Genomic DNA, 20,039 nt, shown 5'->3' with positions numbered 1-20,039 from the left:
ACTTTAGGCATCAAGATGAACTTGACCATTTATCACCACGTTCTCTCATTTAATCCTCACTGGGGCCATCCATAGCATCCTCCAAGGCACTCACCATGCATTTGACAAATGATGTGGTCCTTATTAAGGAGACCAGAGAGAATCCTTTATGCAGCTTGGCAGACAGAGCCATCCCACACGTGTGAATTGGAATTTATAATCTTCAAGAACTATTACTCTAGTAGTGTGGAACTATTACACCATAATTAAGAACACAGACATGCGAATCCTATTGTAAGCCTAGCTCTGAGTTCCCTGGGCATGCTATCGATTGTCTTGGAGCCCAGCTCTCTCCTCTCTGAAGTAAGTTTCACAGAAGCTCTGACCTTATCTTAGCTCTTGGCTCAGGGCCTAAGAAACATACATGTTCCTTAGACCTTAAGTATCATTAGCCATGATTCATGACTCAGCTGGTCACAAGATGCAGTTGGTGCTGATGCTTCGATTTTTCTGAATAGCTCCAGAGAAGGAGAGCACAGCTGCAATGTTTGGGTATTTATTTTCAATTAACACCACTTGACAAGGTTGGAATGTTGATTCTGCTCTAAGGATGTTAACTTAAATGACTCGAAAGAGCACGGAGACTCCCTTAAAGAAACAATCGACAGACAGCTGACAACAGCAAGCTGCCTAATTAGCCCATGGCCCTGGTGACAACATGTCACAGTGCCATGTAGGAAACATCTAGGACATGAGGAAAGAGCAAATGTGGGCTTATTTTTTTCGAAGTTAAAAAGTTAAAGCTGGCCCACATTTGTTTTGTCAGTGATAAGTGATATCTCCAGAAAGAATCTAAGAATGTTGGAAGGAAAGAATGTACACGAGACATTACCCTTAGTTGTCCCCTGCCAAAATGGCCATAGATGATAAACTGCAGTGGAGTTTAGCATCTACTCTCTAGAATCAGACAGGCCAGAGTCTGACTCCTGCCTCTGTCTGGTGTGTTGGAGCAAGTGTAATCATGCACTCTGAGCTTATAAAATGTAGAAGTTAACATGCTAGTTGTTAGACTGATAATCCATACAAATGATTAACCATGTGTATCCAGGCATCAGAGACACCGCTGATATCGCCAACAATGCTGTCTTCATCTCCATTATCATCAACATGCACTGGTGTCTGTAAAGTCTTAAAGAACAAATGACAGACATTGGTCATCCAGTGATGAAACATCTAGTGACAAAACAATGCACTATGCCAAAGGGCAAAATAAATATATGTGACCCCATACTGATAATAACAAGTGATGCAAAAATTGCAAAGTGGGAAAAAGTCTTTCATAAAGAATTGCATATAACTCACAAAATTATATGCTGAATTCCCACTGATTCATTGGGCATTTCAACTTAAGCAAGATATAAAACGGTATCCCTTAACTATATGTCACATAGCAAGACATGCTAAAAATACCAAATGCAATTACTGAACACGTTGCAACCTAAAACATATATCATAATTGTTCTTAGCAAACATTAACTGGGGGATTCAGATCACATCAAAATAATTTTGAAATTTCTCATCCTTCTCGGTAGCCAGAGACAATTTAGCAATAAGAACATATATGTTGATAATTGGTAACATCTCCTTAAAGTATTTCTGTGTTGAACAAATATTTATCAAGCCCAATGTCCATAACATAAAGGATTTTTAGACACACTAATAATTGAGGAAAGTCTCTCCTACTGCAGTGCCCAGATGATCTGAGCAGGACACTATAAAATAAGGCAGGCTGCAGATTCTCCTTGTCTCATTAATAGTGAGAATATGGTTGTTGGCATTAAGATTAACTTACGTCACAGTGTATTCTGATAAAAAGTTTGAACTATTTTGTATTTCTTATACCCTGAGCTATGCGACATTATAGTTTTCACACATATCTAAATACAATGTATGTCTATGGAAATGTATGTATATGTGCATGAAGATTTTTTAATCTATTTGACTACTGAAGATAGTATTCTGTGTGCTTTTTAAAAATTATGTTTAACCAAGCTTTGCATAACTTATTCCTCTGGGGTTGAAGATCAAGAGAGAGAACATTCTATTCTGTTCTGTGGAGTTTGTACAGCTGCTGCCTTTACCTTGCCAGAGTTTTGTCTTGGAGGGGGCTGCTGATACCCTACCAGCTGGTGTCATTGTGTTATTAAACATAGGGAAAAAAGAGTTATTGCTTCCTGCTTCTGTTTCCATGGTGATGAGCATAGCTGTTATTAGTACTTTTTACCTATCCGATGGGCAAGGGTAGATTGTCTTAGGTTCTGAATATAGTCCTTGTGGTTTCATATTTCAGAAGAATTCAGCAGTGAACCGCACACTGTACACAAGATAAATGTTCTTTCACACCATCCCTTCCAAAGCAGTAAGTTCCCAGATTCAGTAGCATCCATCATCAAGCCATCAGAGTTCAGGGCTGGCGAGAAACCTCAGTAGGTAAAGTGCTTGCCTGAGAAAGTGATGACCTAAGTTCTACCCTCAGTGCCCATGTGAAAACCCACTTGTAGTGGCATGGCTTATAATTTGAATTCCCCAAAATCAGAGAAAGGCAGAACTGAAGGGCTCACTGCTCAGCAGTCCAGCCTAACCTGTGAGCTGCAGTTTCTAATGAGAGACCTTCCCATTTCCAGAGTTCATGGTGGAGACTAGTAAGATTGTACAGTAGATAGAAACACTGACTGCTTCCTAAATGGCCCAGTGATTCCATTCCTAGCACCTATAAGGTAGTTGACAACCTGTTGTAACTCCAATGTCAGAGAATCTGGCTGCCTCATTGCCTCTGAAGATACTGCAGTATGTGATTAACAGACACATATTCAACACCCATACATATAAAGTTGAAATGAATAAAATTTTTTTAAAAAAAGAGCAGTGTAGGGCTTATAGGTCTTCTGAGTAATGATTCCTAAGCTGGCCTTTGTTCTCTTCACACACAGACAAACAGACACAGACACACAGACATACATACAGAGAGGGAGAGAGGGAGAGAGAGAGAGAGAGAGAGAGAGAGAGAGAGAGAGAGAGAGAGAGAGAGAGAGAGGAGAGAGAGGGAGAGACAGAGTCAGAAAATTCAATTTCAATACTGTGAATCTCTTTTCACTATAGATGCCAACAGGGGCACCAGAATTATGACTGAAATAGGAATAACTTTAATCAAACCAAAAAGTAAAGTTATAGCTAAAGAGTAGGTAGAGGGGAGTCTCAATTTTATAGCCCATTTTTCTTCATAAGTTTTAAGTTTACCACCTGCAAAAATATAACTAAAACTGAAAAAAGAATTCCGAGTACATTCTAACAGTTACTGGCAGCCAGCAACAGCATAAATTCACTGCAGCTGGATGAATGACTTTAAAAATCAGCACTGATAAACCCTCACTGAAGTAAAAATGACTTTGGGTTTCTGTTCTTTAAAAAATTTTTTTTTCGACTCTGAGAGTAAATTACCAAAGGTTATGTAGAAAGAGACATTTTTAAATCACAAGCCTAACACTGTGATCTTCTGAAAACATCGAAGAGGAGAGAAGCTCACATGCACTGTGGGATGCACTGTGTTAGATTCTTCAACTTCACCGTGTTGTGAAGGGTAGTAGCCCTGCCGAGGCAGACCTTGGTGTGCCAGATGCAGACCTTCCACCCGACATAGCATAAGGTTGGTGTTTTCTGTTCCGTCGCCAAATGGTACCGCTGTTCATGTTACCAAGTGTTAAATGTGTAAGCGGGGGCTTCCAACTTAGTGTAGGACTCCGAAGTAGACCTGGATGACATACCTTCCACCTACGGTCTGTATCCATGATGAAGAAGTTCTGAAGATGATGCGAAAAGAGACCTAGACGGTTCTAGGTACTGAGAATTTGGCATTTGTTGGCTACTGTGAATTCTGTGTCCAGAACAAGGCTCACGGTAGTCCAACAGATGCTTCAAATGATTAAAGGATCAGGTGACCAAAGAAAGATAGAAATGCTTGCGAGCTGAGAAGTTTACATCTTCACTGTAAGAAGATTATTACTGAATGCTGAAACCTGCCATAAACAGCAAGGGGAAGACCGCACAGAATAAACAGGGTAACGGAAACGGCAAGACAAAAGTCTCACGTCAATCAAGAAACAAAAACAAGCAATTGTCAAACACAAAAAAAGGTAAAGTGTTAAAGCTGAGAGAGGAGCTGGGTGAAGAGCCTATGGGAGGCGATCAAATGCACGGAAATTACCTGCAGTGGCTAATAGCGTTGCCAAAGGAGAAAATATTTTATACGTATTATTCACTTCATTAAAAAATGAACTGATGTACACCCCAGTTCTCAATACACAATGCTAAAAAGTAATAGAGACATAGGCTGGGGTGGAAGGAAATTGTAACAAATGAAGTGTGAATCAGAAAGACGTTTGTCTTCATATCTGAATGAGACACACATACCACTATGTTTTGATATTTTTAAAGATTCCAAAGTGCTTCAGGTTTTTGTGAAGAGAGAAGTGCTCTGTTTATCATGCAGTGAGTGACGAACAACACACTGGGAGAGTTACTAGGCAGAGAGAATGTCAGGCACGCTGGAGCCAGACATAGTTAAGAAAAATATAGTAACAGAAAAAAATCAAAACTATGTAAGCCCTAAAATGAGAGGAACAGTGATGGTTTCAAGTTTTGGTTAGAAGCTATGTTGTTCTGTCCTACACTATTAGAAAGGTATAAACGTATTTCTTCATGTTGACATGAGCTAATTGGAAAAAAATCAATATGTGATAGATACAGGGGACAGATGCCATTCTGTATATGTGTGTATTGAGAGTTGAGATAAAGAAGAGGACAAAAGTGGATTTATGCAAGATTCATCATATGTCACGGAGAAAAACGACACACACACATATACATACATACATATATATATATATATATATATATATATATATATATATATAGAGAGAGAGAGAGAGAGAGAGAGGAAGAAGAATATAAAAATTAAATATCAAAAGTGTCCTGCTGGGTGGGGGTGGCGCATACCTTTAATCCCAGCATTTGTGAGGCAGAAGCAGGTAATCTCTGTGAGTTCAAGTCCAGTCTGTTCTCTAGACAGCAAGTTACCAAACAGCCCAGGCTACAGAGAGCAGCCCTGTCCTGAAACCAAAACAAAAGAAACAAACAACAGCTGAAAGACGAAAACACAACTGATCTAGCCATTAATAACGGGAGACAAACCACAAAAGGAACAACATTCATTCACCGTGTTCTCCTCAGGAGCTGTGTGCTTGAGGGACTCCAGGATCAGCAGTCAACTGCTCAGATCTAACATTGCCGTGGTGAGGCTTCCTGGAGCAGCATTCACTTAAAAAGGAGTCATGTGGGCTCATATGTAGCTAAAGGCAGAGAGATTTGAGAAGGTACGGCGGGGGAGGCAGAGGGAGAGATGTCTCTTGTCTGTGCTTGCATAGTGTAGAAGAAATCAGCAGTTTCAGTGGAGTCCAGTCCAAAGCAATTGAGACCTTGAAAATGAGCGAGTAGTCACATTGTGTAGAATAGGACGAACACTCCTGTGAGCTCGAATGGTGGAAACAGCAGCAGAGAAGACCTCAGGCGCCGGAGGAGGAGTGGCTCTCATTAATGCAAGAACTAGTCCAAAACATGTAAAACGTGTGGCCTTGTACTAGGCAGTGGTAAAGCCAGTGGAACAAATACCTCTGGAATATAAATACACTGAACCATAGATCACTGAAATAATTAACATTATGGTTTTTTCTGGAACAGATCAATTCTGTAGACCAGGCTACTACCCTCAAACTCACAGAACTCTGCTTTACTCTGCTTTTCAAGGGCTGGGATTAAAGCTATAAACCATATGTTTTGTCTTGTCTTGTTTTGTTTTTAACTCTTAAGGAATTTTTAATTAATCTACCAAAATATAAGACAGAAGTGACAGTTTAATATTTGACCTCTCTTTTAAATATTGAAAAGGCAGTAGAGTAAATGTCAACTTTTTAACTTCAAAGAAGCTTTGTGAAATAGAAAAGCCCAGAAATATTATATGAGACCAAGAAATACCTGAGACATCACTACCGAGGGTGCAAGGGATATTCAGTTTCTTGTCACATAGTTCAACATTACGTTTAAATATTTTTTAAACAATTGCGTAAAATAATTAAAAATATATAGGATGTAGTAGTATCTAAATATTAAAGTGATATGTGATGATATGCAGTTTTAAATTATTAATACCCAAAACCCCTGCCAGGGGTTTATGAATTTTAGTAAAGAGAAACTTTACAACAAACAGATAGTGATGCCCACACAAGGAAATATATAAATCCTTGGATACCTTAAAAACAAAATTAAAAACAGGTATCAGTGAATGTTGATTGAAAGGCTATGACTCCAGTGCCTCGAAGTCCTCAATGTAAAATAGACTCAGAATTTCCATTTGTAACAAACGAATGCTAGAAGAGGTAGTGAGGCCGAGACTGTGTGTGCATCTTCCGCCTCAGCACCCTGCTATCCATCTATCAGGTCAGTAGCTTCTCGGTGCTTATGGAATGAGTCATTTGTAACTTCTGATTCTACTTCCCCAAGAATGCACTTTGTCATCCATCTCTTTATCCTGCTTCCATCACTGTGTCTCTGCAACTTTCAGTCTTACCACACTGTTCTTGTCAAAATATCTGCATAGTGATCGTGAGTGAGGCTCTCAGCCATTAGGAACTGTACTTGGAATTTCACCTTTATACATTTTAGCTGTGTTACATTTGGATATGAGCATAGTATTTTTGAGTATCCGTTCCTCATCAGCAACATAAACACTTTAGAAACATAAGGGGACTGAAAAGGAGGCTGTAAGAGGAGTTAAATGGATATATTTCCATATATGTATATATAAATAGGCATCTAAGAATTATATCACGGTTTTTTTACAGGTAGCATGTATCCAGTAATACTGAGAAAATTTATGGTCAGCATCATCTGCGTATCTTTAATAAACTTGATTTATAGTGATATTGAAACTGTAGGTTGTTAAGATTATCATAATTTTTAGAGAATGTTATTGATCATATTCTTTATTCAAGAACATAGAATAGCATAAAATATTTCTAAATCTAAATTCAACTTAGAACCCAGGTATTCAACAACATCAACATGCATATGTGATGCTCATAGCTAACATCCTAGCATTTTTTAGTCTGACACAGTATGACTGCATTAATTCATGGTCAGCTTGATACATTAGCAAGTTCCAGGACAGTCTTGGCTACACAGACAGCCTGTCTGAGAAGTAAAAGAAAACCATCCAAAGGAGGAAGAGGAGGAGGAGGAGGAGGAGGAGGAGGAGGAGGAGGAGGAGGAGAACAAAAAATGGAACTCTGTTCAGTAAACATACAAGATGCTGGGTACAGGATGAATATAGTCCCTTTCGCATAGAGTGATAATAAGAAACATTCATAGAGGGCTCACTGTAAACTAGATTTCTGTTTGATAAACCTACACTCTGTCCCTTGATAATGACATAAGGGATGGGGATGAACATCACTGGGTAAAGATACAAAAGTGTATGCTTGTTCATGTGGATATACGTTTAAGAGCTATAACTCTGACCATAATGAGTGGTTCTAAGACTCAACTGTGTTCATGTGCAAGTGTAGGACAAAGACCAACCACAAGAATTTATCAGTCACTCTCTACCCCTTTTTGAGATAGTCTCTCACTGCCTGGAATCCACTTTTTTAACTTGGCTTCCCTGCCAGCAAGCTCCAGATATTTAATATCACAAGTTTGCATCTCCATTCTGGCTTTTTGGCATGGTTTCTGGGCACCGAATTCAGGTGTCCATGCTCATGGAGCAAGCACTTTATATACATAAATGGATAAAGTATTGAAAACAATGATGTCTTGTTTCATCTACAATTTTGATAGTGTTTCATGATACCCTTTACTTTGCCTTTGACCTACCCAGTTTCCAGTATTTACTATCTGACCCCTTACACTAAGAAAAATGTCTGCTAACCTTTGACTAGACTGTGGGGAATGTGTGGAATGAAGATAAAATAACTTCTTGACAGGCGAATGCACCTTTCTGTAGGACCCCTACCATTCCTTGGAAGTGCTTTCACGGGCTTGACTGTAGATGGGCTGGTGGGAAAACTGTAAAGGGAAGCCAGAAAGTAGGATACTACCATTGTGTTGGGTTCACCCTTCATGACACAATAGCTTCGTTCTATAAAGATTTTCTTCTTATGTTTAAAATTTACCCCCAAAAGTAATCTGTATTGAAGAAATTATTAAAAGTGGCTTAAAAATATCTAGCATCAGGATATAAGTCAGGTAGGAAAAATGCATGAATCAGATTCATTCAGTTTACTTTGTGTCAACTTATTCTTTAAATGTGAATTTATTCACTAACTAGTTACTACATGCCAGGCGGCATTCCCAGTGATCTGGTTCCTGGCCTGCGATGATTCAGTATTTATCTTCTCACTAAGGACTTTCTCCATACGTAGGTCTTATACCTAGCAAATAGGACCGTGTATAAAATTAAGCATTAACCAAAGATGACTTTATTACAACTAAAACTCGTGCACACATCGAATGAGGAGAGAGGCTTTTGGCCAAGGGCAATGGAAGGATAATGGCGGTGAGCGAAAACACGAGATTTTTGTCAAATCGTAAGATGGATTGAAAATTGATCACTTAACTGCTGAGTCATGAATTGTAGGAGCTTCCTAAAAGGTTTTAATTAAACAAGGTAGAAAAAAAATGCAGATAGAGTGGTTGAGGTTATATCACTTAAAAGAAAACTATGCAAATTGGCTGTACTTGCCTTAAGTGTGAGGCAGTAAATGAGCTGAGGGAATGAGAAGGCGGCCATTTCCAGCGCCGCCGCACTTCGCATGGAGCTGGGACGGTCCCGAGTGCTCGGCAGCACACACAGCAGTTGAAAACAAATTTAGTAGAGGAAAACACTCAAGCATACATATTAGTTGATTATAGAAAGTTCTCCTTTATCCACAGTATGAGCCAAGAGGCTATGATTACTGCGAGTCTTATACAATTTAGAACGGGGGTTTAATCGGGAAGAGAAAAACTACCTGGTGTTATTAAAAAGCATAATGCTTAGACTGACAAAGACAATTTCATACTTGGAGTCAAATACACCATTTTAAAAATCAGCCTACCAATGAGTTTTAAAAATTAATGTGAGGAAAATAGATATTGGCGTTACCTACAGCAAACATTCTAGACCGGGGGTCGGGGTGACAGAGAACATTGTAGACATCACACCTCGGAGCTAAGCACGTGACTGTGGTTGACCCCTGTCTCTCACTTGTGCACATCCGGGTAGCGTGTTCAGGTGGTCCAGCTGAAGGCTGTCGATGCCTTGGAAATGAAATGGAGAGTGCTGCTGTTACTGTAAACTAAGTCCTAAAACTTGACTCGGGGGTGAGGAGGGGATGAAGGACAGACACACAGACACATGAACCAAACGCTAGAATTGGGTTGGCTAGTCGCTCTGATGTAGTAACACCGGCAGCAGCCACAAACACAGGGTAACTCTTTATCCATCAGATTCAAGCAAGTTGGTTTACTGTATACACTGTATACTGTATACAGCTAAAAGAGGAGGTAAGTTTGGCTAATCTAGGTAAGAGTTCTCTAGCAGCTTGACTTGTCGTTTCTTCAATGCCGTTTTTATCTGAAGGTCAATCATTCATAACATCTGTACGTGAACCACAACAGGACTTCAGCATTCCTCAAGGGAGGGAAAGCTTCACCATTCCCATTTGCTGGACACATTGGGGTCCAGGAGTATTGTGTCCCTTATTGCAAATTCACAGTGCATATTCACTGAGGGCTCTGCCCAATCCACACAGAAGAGAGGCTGAAGAAATAAAAGAGAGATCATTTTAGCAAAATGTGCTAACTGTATGAGAGAGAATAAAGGGATTTGTGACTTTCAGGAATCCTTGTGAAATTTGTGATTTTTACTATTTGATACCTCTCCCCATCTCCATGGGTCGTCAATATGCAAAGCAGCCTCTCACATACTGTATTCTTTATTATCTCCCTCCCCCTCCTCTCTCTCTGGTGTGTGTGTGTGTGTGTGTGTGTGTGTGTGTGTATGTGTGTGTGTGTGTGTGTGTGTGTGTGTGTGCACGCACATGTATTTTCTTTTGAGATTCGTTCTCATTATGTACCACAGAGTGGCTTCAAATTCACTACTGGTCTGCCTCAGCATTCCTAGTGCTGGGGTTACAGGCATGTGACGTCATCATCAGCTTTAATTTCCTGAAGTGTTGATGAACTAATTCTGATCAGAATTTGGGAGGAAATGGATGTAGGAATTCACTAATCACATCAATTATTTACTTGTTAGTATTGAACATATGCGTTTGTCAAAGTAGGTTTAGAGCCATTTCCAGGGTTAATATTCCTCCCCACATCATATAAATGCACTTATATGCATCATAGTATATTTGAGATTACTTGCTCATATGTAACATTTATGATTGAAATAGCGCTTTGTAACTTATAATCACCAGAGTACAATTCTAACATCAAAACAATGTTTATCATGCTCTCTGGACATTTTACCTTTTCACAAAAGTAGTTACAAATTAGTTTCACATACAAGTGAATTTTAAAATGCCTCTTTCAAGGAAAATTGAGTCTGCTTCCTTTATTTCCAGAGTTCAATTGGTGAACCTGGATGATTTGTGTTTCTTATAATACGCAGCAGAACAGGCAAGGCATGGCAAATCCTCACATCTAACCTTCTGGACATCACCACAGAAAACTCAAGCCGGAGAGAAGTTTCATTAGGGCTTTTCATCACCTCTTCTAGATTTACCTTATCATATACCAGCTGTGTCTTAATTCCATCCATATCTTTGCATAATGGAGTGCATTCTTGTGATACCTACGATTAGCTAAACTGATATTCTGCAGAAATAAATTTTATCAAATTACCTTTTTTGGAACCTTGCTATTAAGCTTTATTCAGAGCTAACAGAGCAAATGTTTAAGAGAATTATAGTACTATCCCATACAGTATAATACAAAAGAAGAAATTATTCCATCAATGCAAAACATTCTAAGCTAAGTTGACAACGCAGCTTTTTACTAAAATAAGGAAACAAAATCTTGTTACTTCAAGCACTGAATGCTTCCATCCTCCTGATTCTGGACTTCAGCTCTTGTCACTTAACCACAGTGAATTTCTGTGCATTTTACAATAAATGAATCCCTCAGGCCCATCCTGCATCTCCATTAGCTGTAAGTTCACAATCAACCGTAAAATACCACAGGGCTTTGTGTCTCTGTGACTTTCAATCTGGCTACCATCAGCAAACACAGCTGTATTTTAAGAAGTGCTGGTAAGATTCTTGGGTTTGGACCTAGCAGGATGGCTCCATCGATCGGAGCACCTTCCACCAAGCCCAGTGGCCTAAATTGGATTCCCTGAATACACACAGTTGGTAGGAGAGAGTGAATTCCTGCAAATTGTTCGCTGACCTCTACCCTCACACTATGGCAGGCATGTACCTCCCACATGCACAGACTCTCAAGATAAATTAGTAAAATACAGTGAAATATATCAATCATGTCATTTCCTGTATGTCTCCCTTGGAATGCAAAGGAATAATGATCCTATCGGCTAGAGTTATAATTCAAGCTCTTTTTTGAGGTCTGTGTTTCTTGACTCAGAAAGCTCAGATCAGAGGCCAGGCTCACAGTTCCTAGGCTCTGGATCACAGACTTTCCCAGTCTCCTACTTGTATGACATCATGTGATTTACAGTGACTTCAGTAACTGTCCCTTTCACTCTAAAGCAGCCTGTGGTTTCAGAACCACGTCAGCAGGCTCTGTTCTTAGGCTTTGTGTCAATCACAGGAAAATGAAGTGTGCATTCATGAAAGCTCCTCTCATTTCTTTCTTTAATGCATGAATGTCAGATGTATTAAAATGAAAAACACCCGTGCTGCGTGCATGCCCACTAAAGGCTTTCTACATTTCCTGAGTACCTCCAAATACACTCACTGTCTACTTCTGGCCTGGTGTGCTTTTCCCAGTTTGTACCAATCAGGAGATTTGTCAAATAAGTCAGGCTTCCTCAAATCAACCAGAATCTTGTGTGACCAAAACCAAAACCAAAACCAAAACCAACTACTTAACTTCTCTATTATTTCTGTGCGTGATTTTAATTTTTAAAAGTATTTGTGATTGAAACATGGCTGTCTGCCACACATAGCCACTTGGGGAACAGTGCCATCCTTTTCAACCTCTTCTTTCTTATGCTGTGACCCCAAATCCCTATTTCCTGCCACAGCACTCAGTTGAAAGCTCTAGTACAAATTCTTTTGGGGGTGCAGAGAGGAATAGTCACTGTTCTCTGACTAGATCACACTGGTAAGGTGTGCAGTCCCTGCCTAAGAGACACCACAGAACGACTCTCTCTACTTCCCCTATTGGAAGGACAGGCTTTGGAGTTTCTGCAGGACTTGGCTAGAAACCCTGCAGCACAAGGAGTTTAATTTGAAATAGTCCCCCTGCTTGGCAGCACCAGCCAGTAGAAGCAGAAAAACCAAGGCAAAAGGTAGAACATACAACCAGATGTTGGCTGCTTGATCACAATCTAAAATGATGAGAGAAAAATAAATAATTAATTCCTGGGCCTGGGAATACAGATGAGTATAACAGAGCTTCCTAAGCTTGCAGAAGGTTCCGTACTAAGCCCAGTAAAGCCAAAGCAGAAATATTTATAAACATTAGAAAGTATTTGTAATTCAAAAATATCTACTTAACTTTGTAATACTACTGTCCTATGAAATAGTGAATCATGAGATTCTCTGTGAGGAGCCTTCTGTTCACACAGATGCACAGCAAAGCAGACAGGGCTGAACATGGTCTTTCGGTTCACTGTAATCTCAAAATAGATCTCAGGCCATAATTATTCTACAATTTTCTTGTTTTTACAGTTGGCTTCTAGGTCACTTCTATGCTTCAAGTCCTTGTGGAGGCACTAAATTTGAATTGTCTATTAAAGTATCATTTTAGCATAGTAAATAAATAAAAATGGTATGTTATGCATATTAAAGACTTGAAGTATTTGTGTGAAGTATGTGTAGAATTTTTATAATCATTTACTAGTGTGTGTAAGTGAATTGGTATTCAAACAGGTTTTGCCTTTTGTGACTTTGGTGAGGATGAAAAACCCTGAAGTCACACTGGAGCCCTGGGACACTTGTTGCCTCATCATGTGATTTCTGCTTGTCCTTCCAGCAAGGGAGGCCAAAATAATCAACTTCAAACTCTTGTCATGCTCTGACCTTTCTATTGAGAGCACTTTCTGGAGAAAAAGGATTCAGGCTCCAATCCTAAGAACCAATATGTTTACACTTAAAGACAAGAGCCACATGTATTTCTGACTCACACAAACATAAATGTGGGATACTGTGTGCTAATGAAGCTCATGAAGAGGCAGACATTCTCACTGCCAGGTACCTGCAGAGGGGCTTGTAGAAAATGCATTTATGATCAAATGGAAGAATTTGTTTTCTTAGTTAGATAATTAGTTGTTCTTGATTTCAATATTAATACCCCGTTTGATAAAACCATTTAACTACTTTGTTCTTTCTCCTCTGTCTTGCCTCCTTATTCACCATGTAGCAATGAATAGAGTCTGATGACCTCAGTAGTTTTCTCATTCTGCCCCTGACACACCATTGTATCATCACAGTCTGAGTCCTCCATCACTGTGGCTTTGCTTAAAAAAAAAAAACTTATTATGAATTAAGAAAAATGTTTTATTTAAATAAGGTAAGATAAGGTGAGCCTGGTTGTCTGACCCTTCATGTAACTCCAACCAATGGGGACGCTGAGGTGGGGGATCTGGAGGCCTTAGCAGACCCAGGTCACATCATGAGTTCAAGGACAACATCGACAAATTAGGGAGACCCTGTTTTCAAATATAAAAGTGGCCAGCCTGGTGAGGCATACCTCAATGTCGTTTGCTGTCTTAGCACACCGAAAGCTCTGGATTCAATGCTCATGGCCATAGAAGGAGGTGGAACAATAATTAAACTAGTGACTGAGTCCTCACATCCATCCAGTAGATGCTCTTGACTAATCAGTTGTTAGGTATGTAAACAGTTGAATTGAAGCTCTAAATTGTATTCCCATAAAACATATCACGTACACAGAAAAACCTTCAAAGTTAAGAAAAACAAAATATAATTTACACTTATTAGAAAGAATGATGAACATTGTTTTAAAAAGCATTTCTTACCATGGAAACGTGATGCTACAGATGTCAATTCTGAGGCAATATTTATCTAAGAGACCATCATTTGTGAGAAAATGTTCTCTGAATCGTGACACTTGGTCAGACTAATTCACTGACAGATGATGCCTGTGGGTGGTATGATGAAGAGATCAATAAACAGCAATTAAATACTGATAAAACCCCATCGTCCACTTGAGGGCCGTGTTCTATTAGGGCTGCTTTTCCATCTGTGTGAACGTAATTCGGGTGAAGGCAGCTGACCCCAGTACTAGTGTCTCACATACACGTGTTTCAAGCTTTAATATGCCTCGTCTATCCAAAACAGATGAGTATAATTAATTCAGAAGTCCTCTTTTATTCCTCCATAAAATGAAAGAACATGGCGTCCATATTCACTCTTACAGAAAAGAGCATCTCATGGCCTCATTATATTTCACTAGAGCACAAAGCCTCTCTCATTTTGCAAACTCATACTTGGCTTTACTCAACACTACCATGGCAGCTAATGAGGTAGCAGGCCAGCCATGTGCCACTCCTAATCATGGCTGTGTGTCTCCTTGTGAAAGATAGGCTTTCCTCATTAAAGGGTCAGAATGTAGCCAATAGAATTAAAAATGCTCGATATGTTCAAATATTATATTGTTTAGTTTCTGTGTCAGCAACTTGGAATACCCAGTGAACAGATATTTTGTGGATACTATGTACTTATTGAAATTGTGCTACTTAATACTAGGCGATTATGGATTTATTTATCAGACAATACAAACTATACAAAATAAACAAGAAGATTCATTGTCAAGAGAATAAAAAAATAAATGAAAGCTGTCATTATTTTATTTTAATTTTATTTCTTTCGTACATGACATCTAAATGCTGTGTTGTATTGACAGATCTGGGGAATTTTAGTGGCCGGACAAGAAGTGCAGTCTCAGTGCGGGAAGGCCAGGGGGTTGTTCTGATGTGCTCTCCGCCGCCTCATTCTCCAGGTATAGTAACACCACGTCTATGTTCTTGCTACTCCCATGTGCTGTCTGTTTCACTTCTGTGCACTGTGTGTTCACTCTTGTAGACAGGGTATGACCAGGGACCACCCCAGTTGACATGTGCATGGTTGGCACGATACGTATTGGCATGTATGTGTAATTACCATTCATACATCTTGTGTTCCATTGAGTGGGAGGTTGTGCTGGGTACAATTGTTTTCTCATTCTGTTGACTGTTGACATTATGCCTCTGCTCCAATTGGTGAGAAATATATGGTCCAGAGGGCAAGAAACTTGGAAACTTGCAAAACTGTTTGAGGTGTCAGAACTGATTAAGTAACTACCAGAGTCCCGTGTTGCAGAAGACAGGCTTCGTAAGTGTTTGCTTTCAGTGTTCTTTGCCATAGCAGGACAAAAGTGCTAAGAAGGAATAGCTTTCAAACAAAAGTTTCATTAAACTATTTCTGTGAGCAACAATCTTGTTTATCAAACTGAGGGAAAGAGTAATTAAAAAGGGTAATTACCTCTTGAAGTTGTGGGAAATAGAACAGTAGACTATGCTACAAATCATTTTGTATCCCTTTGCCAATTTGTCACTAATTCTATCCATTTTGTTCAAGTCCAGTGGTTGAAAACATATACCTGTTTGTATCTCAGTATACCCTTTATGGAAAACAATTTGAGAGAGTCTGACATCAATTAATGGACAGCCAGATGGTGAATTCTCCAAGCCACCGTAAGGAGCTTGGCTTTGACTCTAAATGAGGCTGTATGTTAGTCTGCTCAAGCTGCCAGAATAAAATGCCACAAGCTGGATGGCTTAAACAACAGGGACATTTTCACAGTTCTGGCTGGTGGAACCCTAACATGAGGGTGGGCGTGGACTGGGTTTGCTGAGGGCCCCCTCTCTGGGGTGTAGATGGCTTTGCTGTGTTCCTACATACTACATGTGAAAGAGCACTAGGAAGGACTAAGAGACAGGGTGGGGTGGAGCCACCATCTAGCTACTTATGCTTTCTCTGAGTGCGTCGTCTATCTTCTTCCTGGCTTGGCCAATGGCCGTCAAGTACCCATGCATACTCCTGCCTGAGCTGTTCCCGGGTTTGGCTCTACCCCCTGAAGTCAAATGATGTGCTGTGTACATCCTTCACAGCCATGTCTTTCTTGCTGTCCTACCTTCCTAGCAGAGCCTTCCCTAACTTGCCTTGATTTAGTTTTCACTTAGTAACCACATTTTTCATTTTTACCTTTGCGTGCATTTTCTCCATAATACCCTTCATTTAACGCACCAAGAAAATGTGTGCTTACTTCAGTGTCATTTTCTATTATCCTCCGTTTTAATGTAAATCCCGCCAAGACAGAAATTCTCTAGGCTTTGTTTTCTGTTGTACCACATGGCTGAGACAGATACCGCCACAAAGTTGTGGCTGAAAAAATTCATAAATGAATCTATGAATAAATTAATCTCTGCATTAACTTGTGTCTATGGTTTAGGCAGAAATCACTCTCAGGGGCTTGGGCCTGAGGGTGTAAGACTAGGCCAAAGAAGATCAGATGCACGTCAAGAAAACCTAGAGCCACTTCCCTTTGCCTCAGTGTATTATAAAGATAACCGAGAAGTAGAAAAAAGTGAACTCAAGTTCATAGCATTGGTTTAAAAGACACATTATAAGATTATATATTCTCCCTAAAGCAGTGACTGAAGCCTGAAATGTTAGAGGTCGAGGTATTGAGAAATGGGAATGGTGGGGTGGGGGAGGGCATGCTCACTCTAATACCTAGACAAAGTGTACTTGGAACAGTGGCTTCAGAACCAGGGGAAGGGAGCACCCAGGCTGGGTCTCTGCCCCACGATTCAGGAGCTCTGACTACTTCAGCTACCTTGGCTCTGATGACGTGAAACCAAGGGCTAAATCAGAAAACAACTGTAACCTTATATGAGATCCACATCTCAGACCCAAATTCCAGGCTTATCCTAAGAGCTATGCAGGTCATCACAGAGCAGGTTCTTTTCTACGTTCCTTCCACATTTGTTTCCCTTATCTTCCTGCCTTGTTTTAAATCATATTTTTTCCTGATTCACTGAGATGCATTTTGTTAAGTGACATAAAGTATCAGCAGTAGGAGGATGGCACTTCTGTCATGCTCTGAAATTCATCATACTGCAATTAATAGCCCCATTTGTAGCGCAGTGCACAACATTTAGTAGGTCTTCAATGAAAGCATAAGGAGCTCCTGAGTAAACCCTGGTTCTAATAGTTGAAATTTGCAGCATTTTAGAGAGACAACAACTCTGCTCTCAGTCCTTTGGAGCCAGTATCCATGACAGAAGCTTGCTTCATTCCTTACCACATTCTAGTTCTGTTCTCTCAAGGAAGAGTAGCTACTGGGAGTCACTGAGAGAGCTATGAAATGGAGAAACACATCGACTGTCAGAGAGGATTCAATGGTGAGAAATATCTCATTCCTTTCAAAAGGATGTACCAAGCACATTTTTCTTTAACTTTCAATGAAAACTTTAATGGTCCATTTTGCCAAATTTTCCTTTTACTGTACAAGAGATGATCATGAAAGCCTATTGGGAACACATGACGAAAACATCTTACCTATGTGCTCTATGAGGAAGCAATTATTTACTTAGAGACTGTTAAGTTAAACTTTCCAAACTGATTTTCACTAAACAAAAATAGTTAACTTCTGTTTGTTCAAACCTTTTCAAATTCAATATACTACATATAGAGAAAATAATCTGTATAAAAATGTACAAAAAGTCCCCCTAAACAGTAGCTTTAAAATTAGTTCCTAATTTTAATTAAATATTGTTTCTGGTTTTTAGGAGGACTTTGTTGTGTGTCCCAGTCCGCCCTCACTTCCAGTGTGTGTGTGTGTGTGTGTGTGTGTGTGTGTGTGTGTGTGTGTGTGTGTACCACTCTTCTGAATACTTTCCAGTTGGCTAGCTTCAAACTGGTAAGGTCATGCTGCTGCAGCGACGAAGAGCTAGGATTGGAGGTCTTCTAATGGAAGCAGCGATTTTTATCTCATCTCAAGTATACTTGCTTTAATTACGTGCAGAAACACTCTGAAGCTTACACTGAGAACTAAAACTGCCAGGAGAAAAAAAACAAGAAGCTCTAGAGCCTTGGGGTGTGGCTTGGCAGGTAGAGCATTTGCCAAACATCCATGGGATTCATCACTGCATCTCAGTACCAGGGACAAGAACCCGTCTACAATGAATGTATATTTGAATGTGGCACTCTTCAGTATCATGGTCACACTGCCCTCAGAAATGTGTGTGACTTAGAAATTATCATTATAATGCTCCCAATAATGAGGCAAGCCTTACAAACGATTTGTGAAGAACTACTGCTCATTTATATTCTCATTTAAATACTAAAATTTCCTTTGTTATTTAGGTATGTATCCACAAAATACAAATATACATATATAATACTTTAAATATCTTATTTTATATTTACTTTTAATTCAATACATGAATAGAATAGATTTACATAAAATCCACCCTATCTTCTCATCTGCAACTCCTTCCAGATCCTCTACCACACCTCCTTCCCTTTACCCTTCTCCTCTTCTTCTGCCTGAGTTTCATTAGTGCTACCCATACACACAGCAACAGAGGTTCACACAGCAGAGAGCGGCCAAACCACTATGAAAACTCCATCTCTCCCTCAGCGGTCACCACCCACTGAAAGTGCCCCACCTGATTCAACTGTGTTTTTTCTTGATGATACCTGTTCATTCATTAGGCAAAATAAACTTGAACGTACAAGGAAACTTAGGCTCTAGTCAGTGTCTTATCTAACCCAAACTGACTTAATGGAAAGATTAGGTAGACTACGAATCCAGTCAGCCTTGGTTAATGTAGATAACTCGAGCTTCCATAAGATGGCAAGAAACAGAATTGTAGGAGCATGACTAGCATGTAGACTAGGAGGTAGCTCAGGGGTTAAGTGAGATTCCCTAGAGAGAATGCTTATGTGTAATCAGCGGAAGCAGTAGGCTGAGTACATTTTTCTTTATTTTGTAAGCACTGTGGGGGAAAACTAACATTGATTAGTGTGTTTCTAAGGTACCAACTGCTTTTAATGTCTACTGAATATAGGCGGAACATGAAGATGTACCTGACAGACTGTAAACTGTAAACAGGTGGCTAGTTGTATCTAAGGTTTTCTTCAACTGATTATGAAATTGCCTGTTCGGGTGTGGTACCTCTGCTAGCATTCTCAGGGACTGTTTCACATTCATCAACCCTGTTCAGTGCAGGAGCTCCAAAAGCTGACATATTATCTAAACGACCAGGTCACAGTGGCCCTGTATCCCAAAATATGAGGAGCACGCATCTCAGCCACGGCTTAGCATCTTTCCAGGGACCACCACCAGCTTCTGGGCAACGAAATCAAAAGAGCATTAAAGTTACCAATCTCTGCGCAGCAGGCTGGATGTTAGACTGGAGCCATGCACAGTGAAAGAAGCAGATTCAAGGTGCTTGCTTCGAAGCTGTTCTCCTTATTTTAGCAAGCCGACTCTGAGTGATCTTATCCCTTCATGATTCTGTCTTCATGATCTTGGGAAGTTCTCTCAAACTAAATTTCAGATGAAAGACATCTCTGGTCCTTGGTGACTTTGGAGTCCCCCCAAAACTTAAACCCTATATCTACAGCCAGCTATGAGACATGCTCTCTACCATTGCTCTACCCTCCACTAGCCTGTATTCTTTCCACCGGGCAGATCTTCCTGGGCCTAAA

General features: G+C 39.9%; 1 protein-coding gene across 1 annotated transcript in view; it reads left to right on the top strand.

Moving 5' to 3' along the window:
• The window catches only part of Cntn5 (contactin 5), a 1,166,275-nt gene that overhangs the window by 771,321 nt on the left and 374,915 nt on the right, over positions 1-20,039 (top strand). The window contains exon 7 of the mRNA XM_032911019.1: positions 15,184-15,279. Within this exon, the coding sequence (XP_032766910.1) occupies positions 15,184-15,279 (96 nt within the window). The remainder of the gene's footprint in view (positions 1-15,183; positions 15,280-20,039) is intronic.

The sequence above is a fragment of the Rattus rattus genome, chromosome 8 (assembly GCF_011064425.1).
Source record: "Rattus rattus isolate New Zealand chromosome 8, Rrattus_CSIRO_v1, whole genome shotgun sequence".
Lineage (NCBI taxonomy): Eukaryota > Metazoa > Chordata > Mammalia > Rodentia > Muridae > Rattus > Rattus rattus.
The sequence above is the reverse complement of the archived record's forward strand: the minus strand, read 5'-3'. Positions and strand labels throughout refer to the sequence as shown.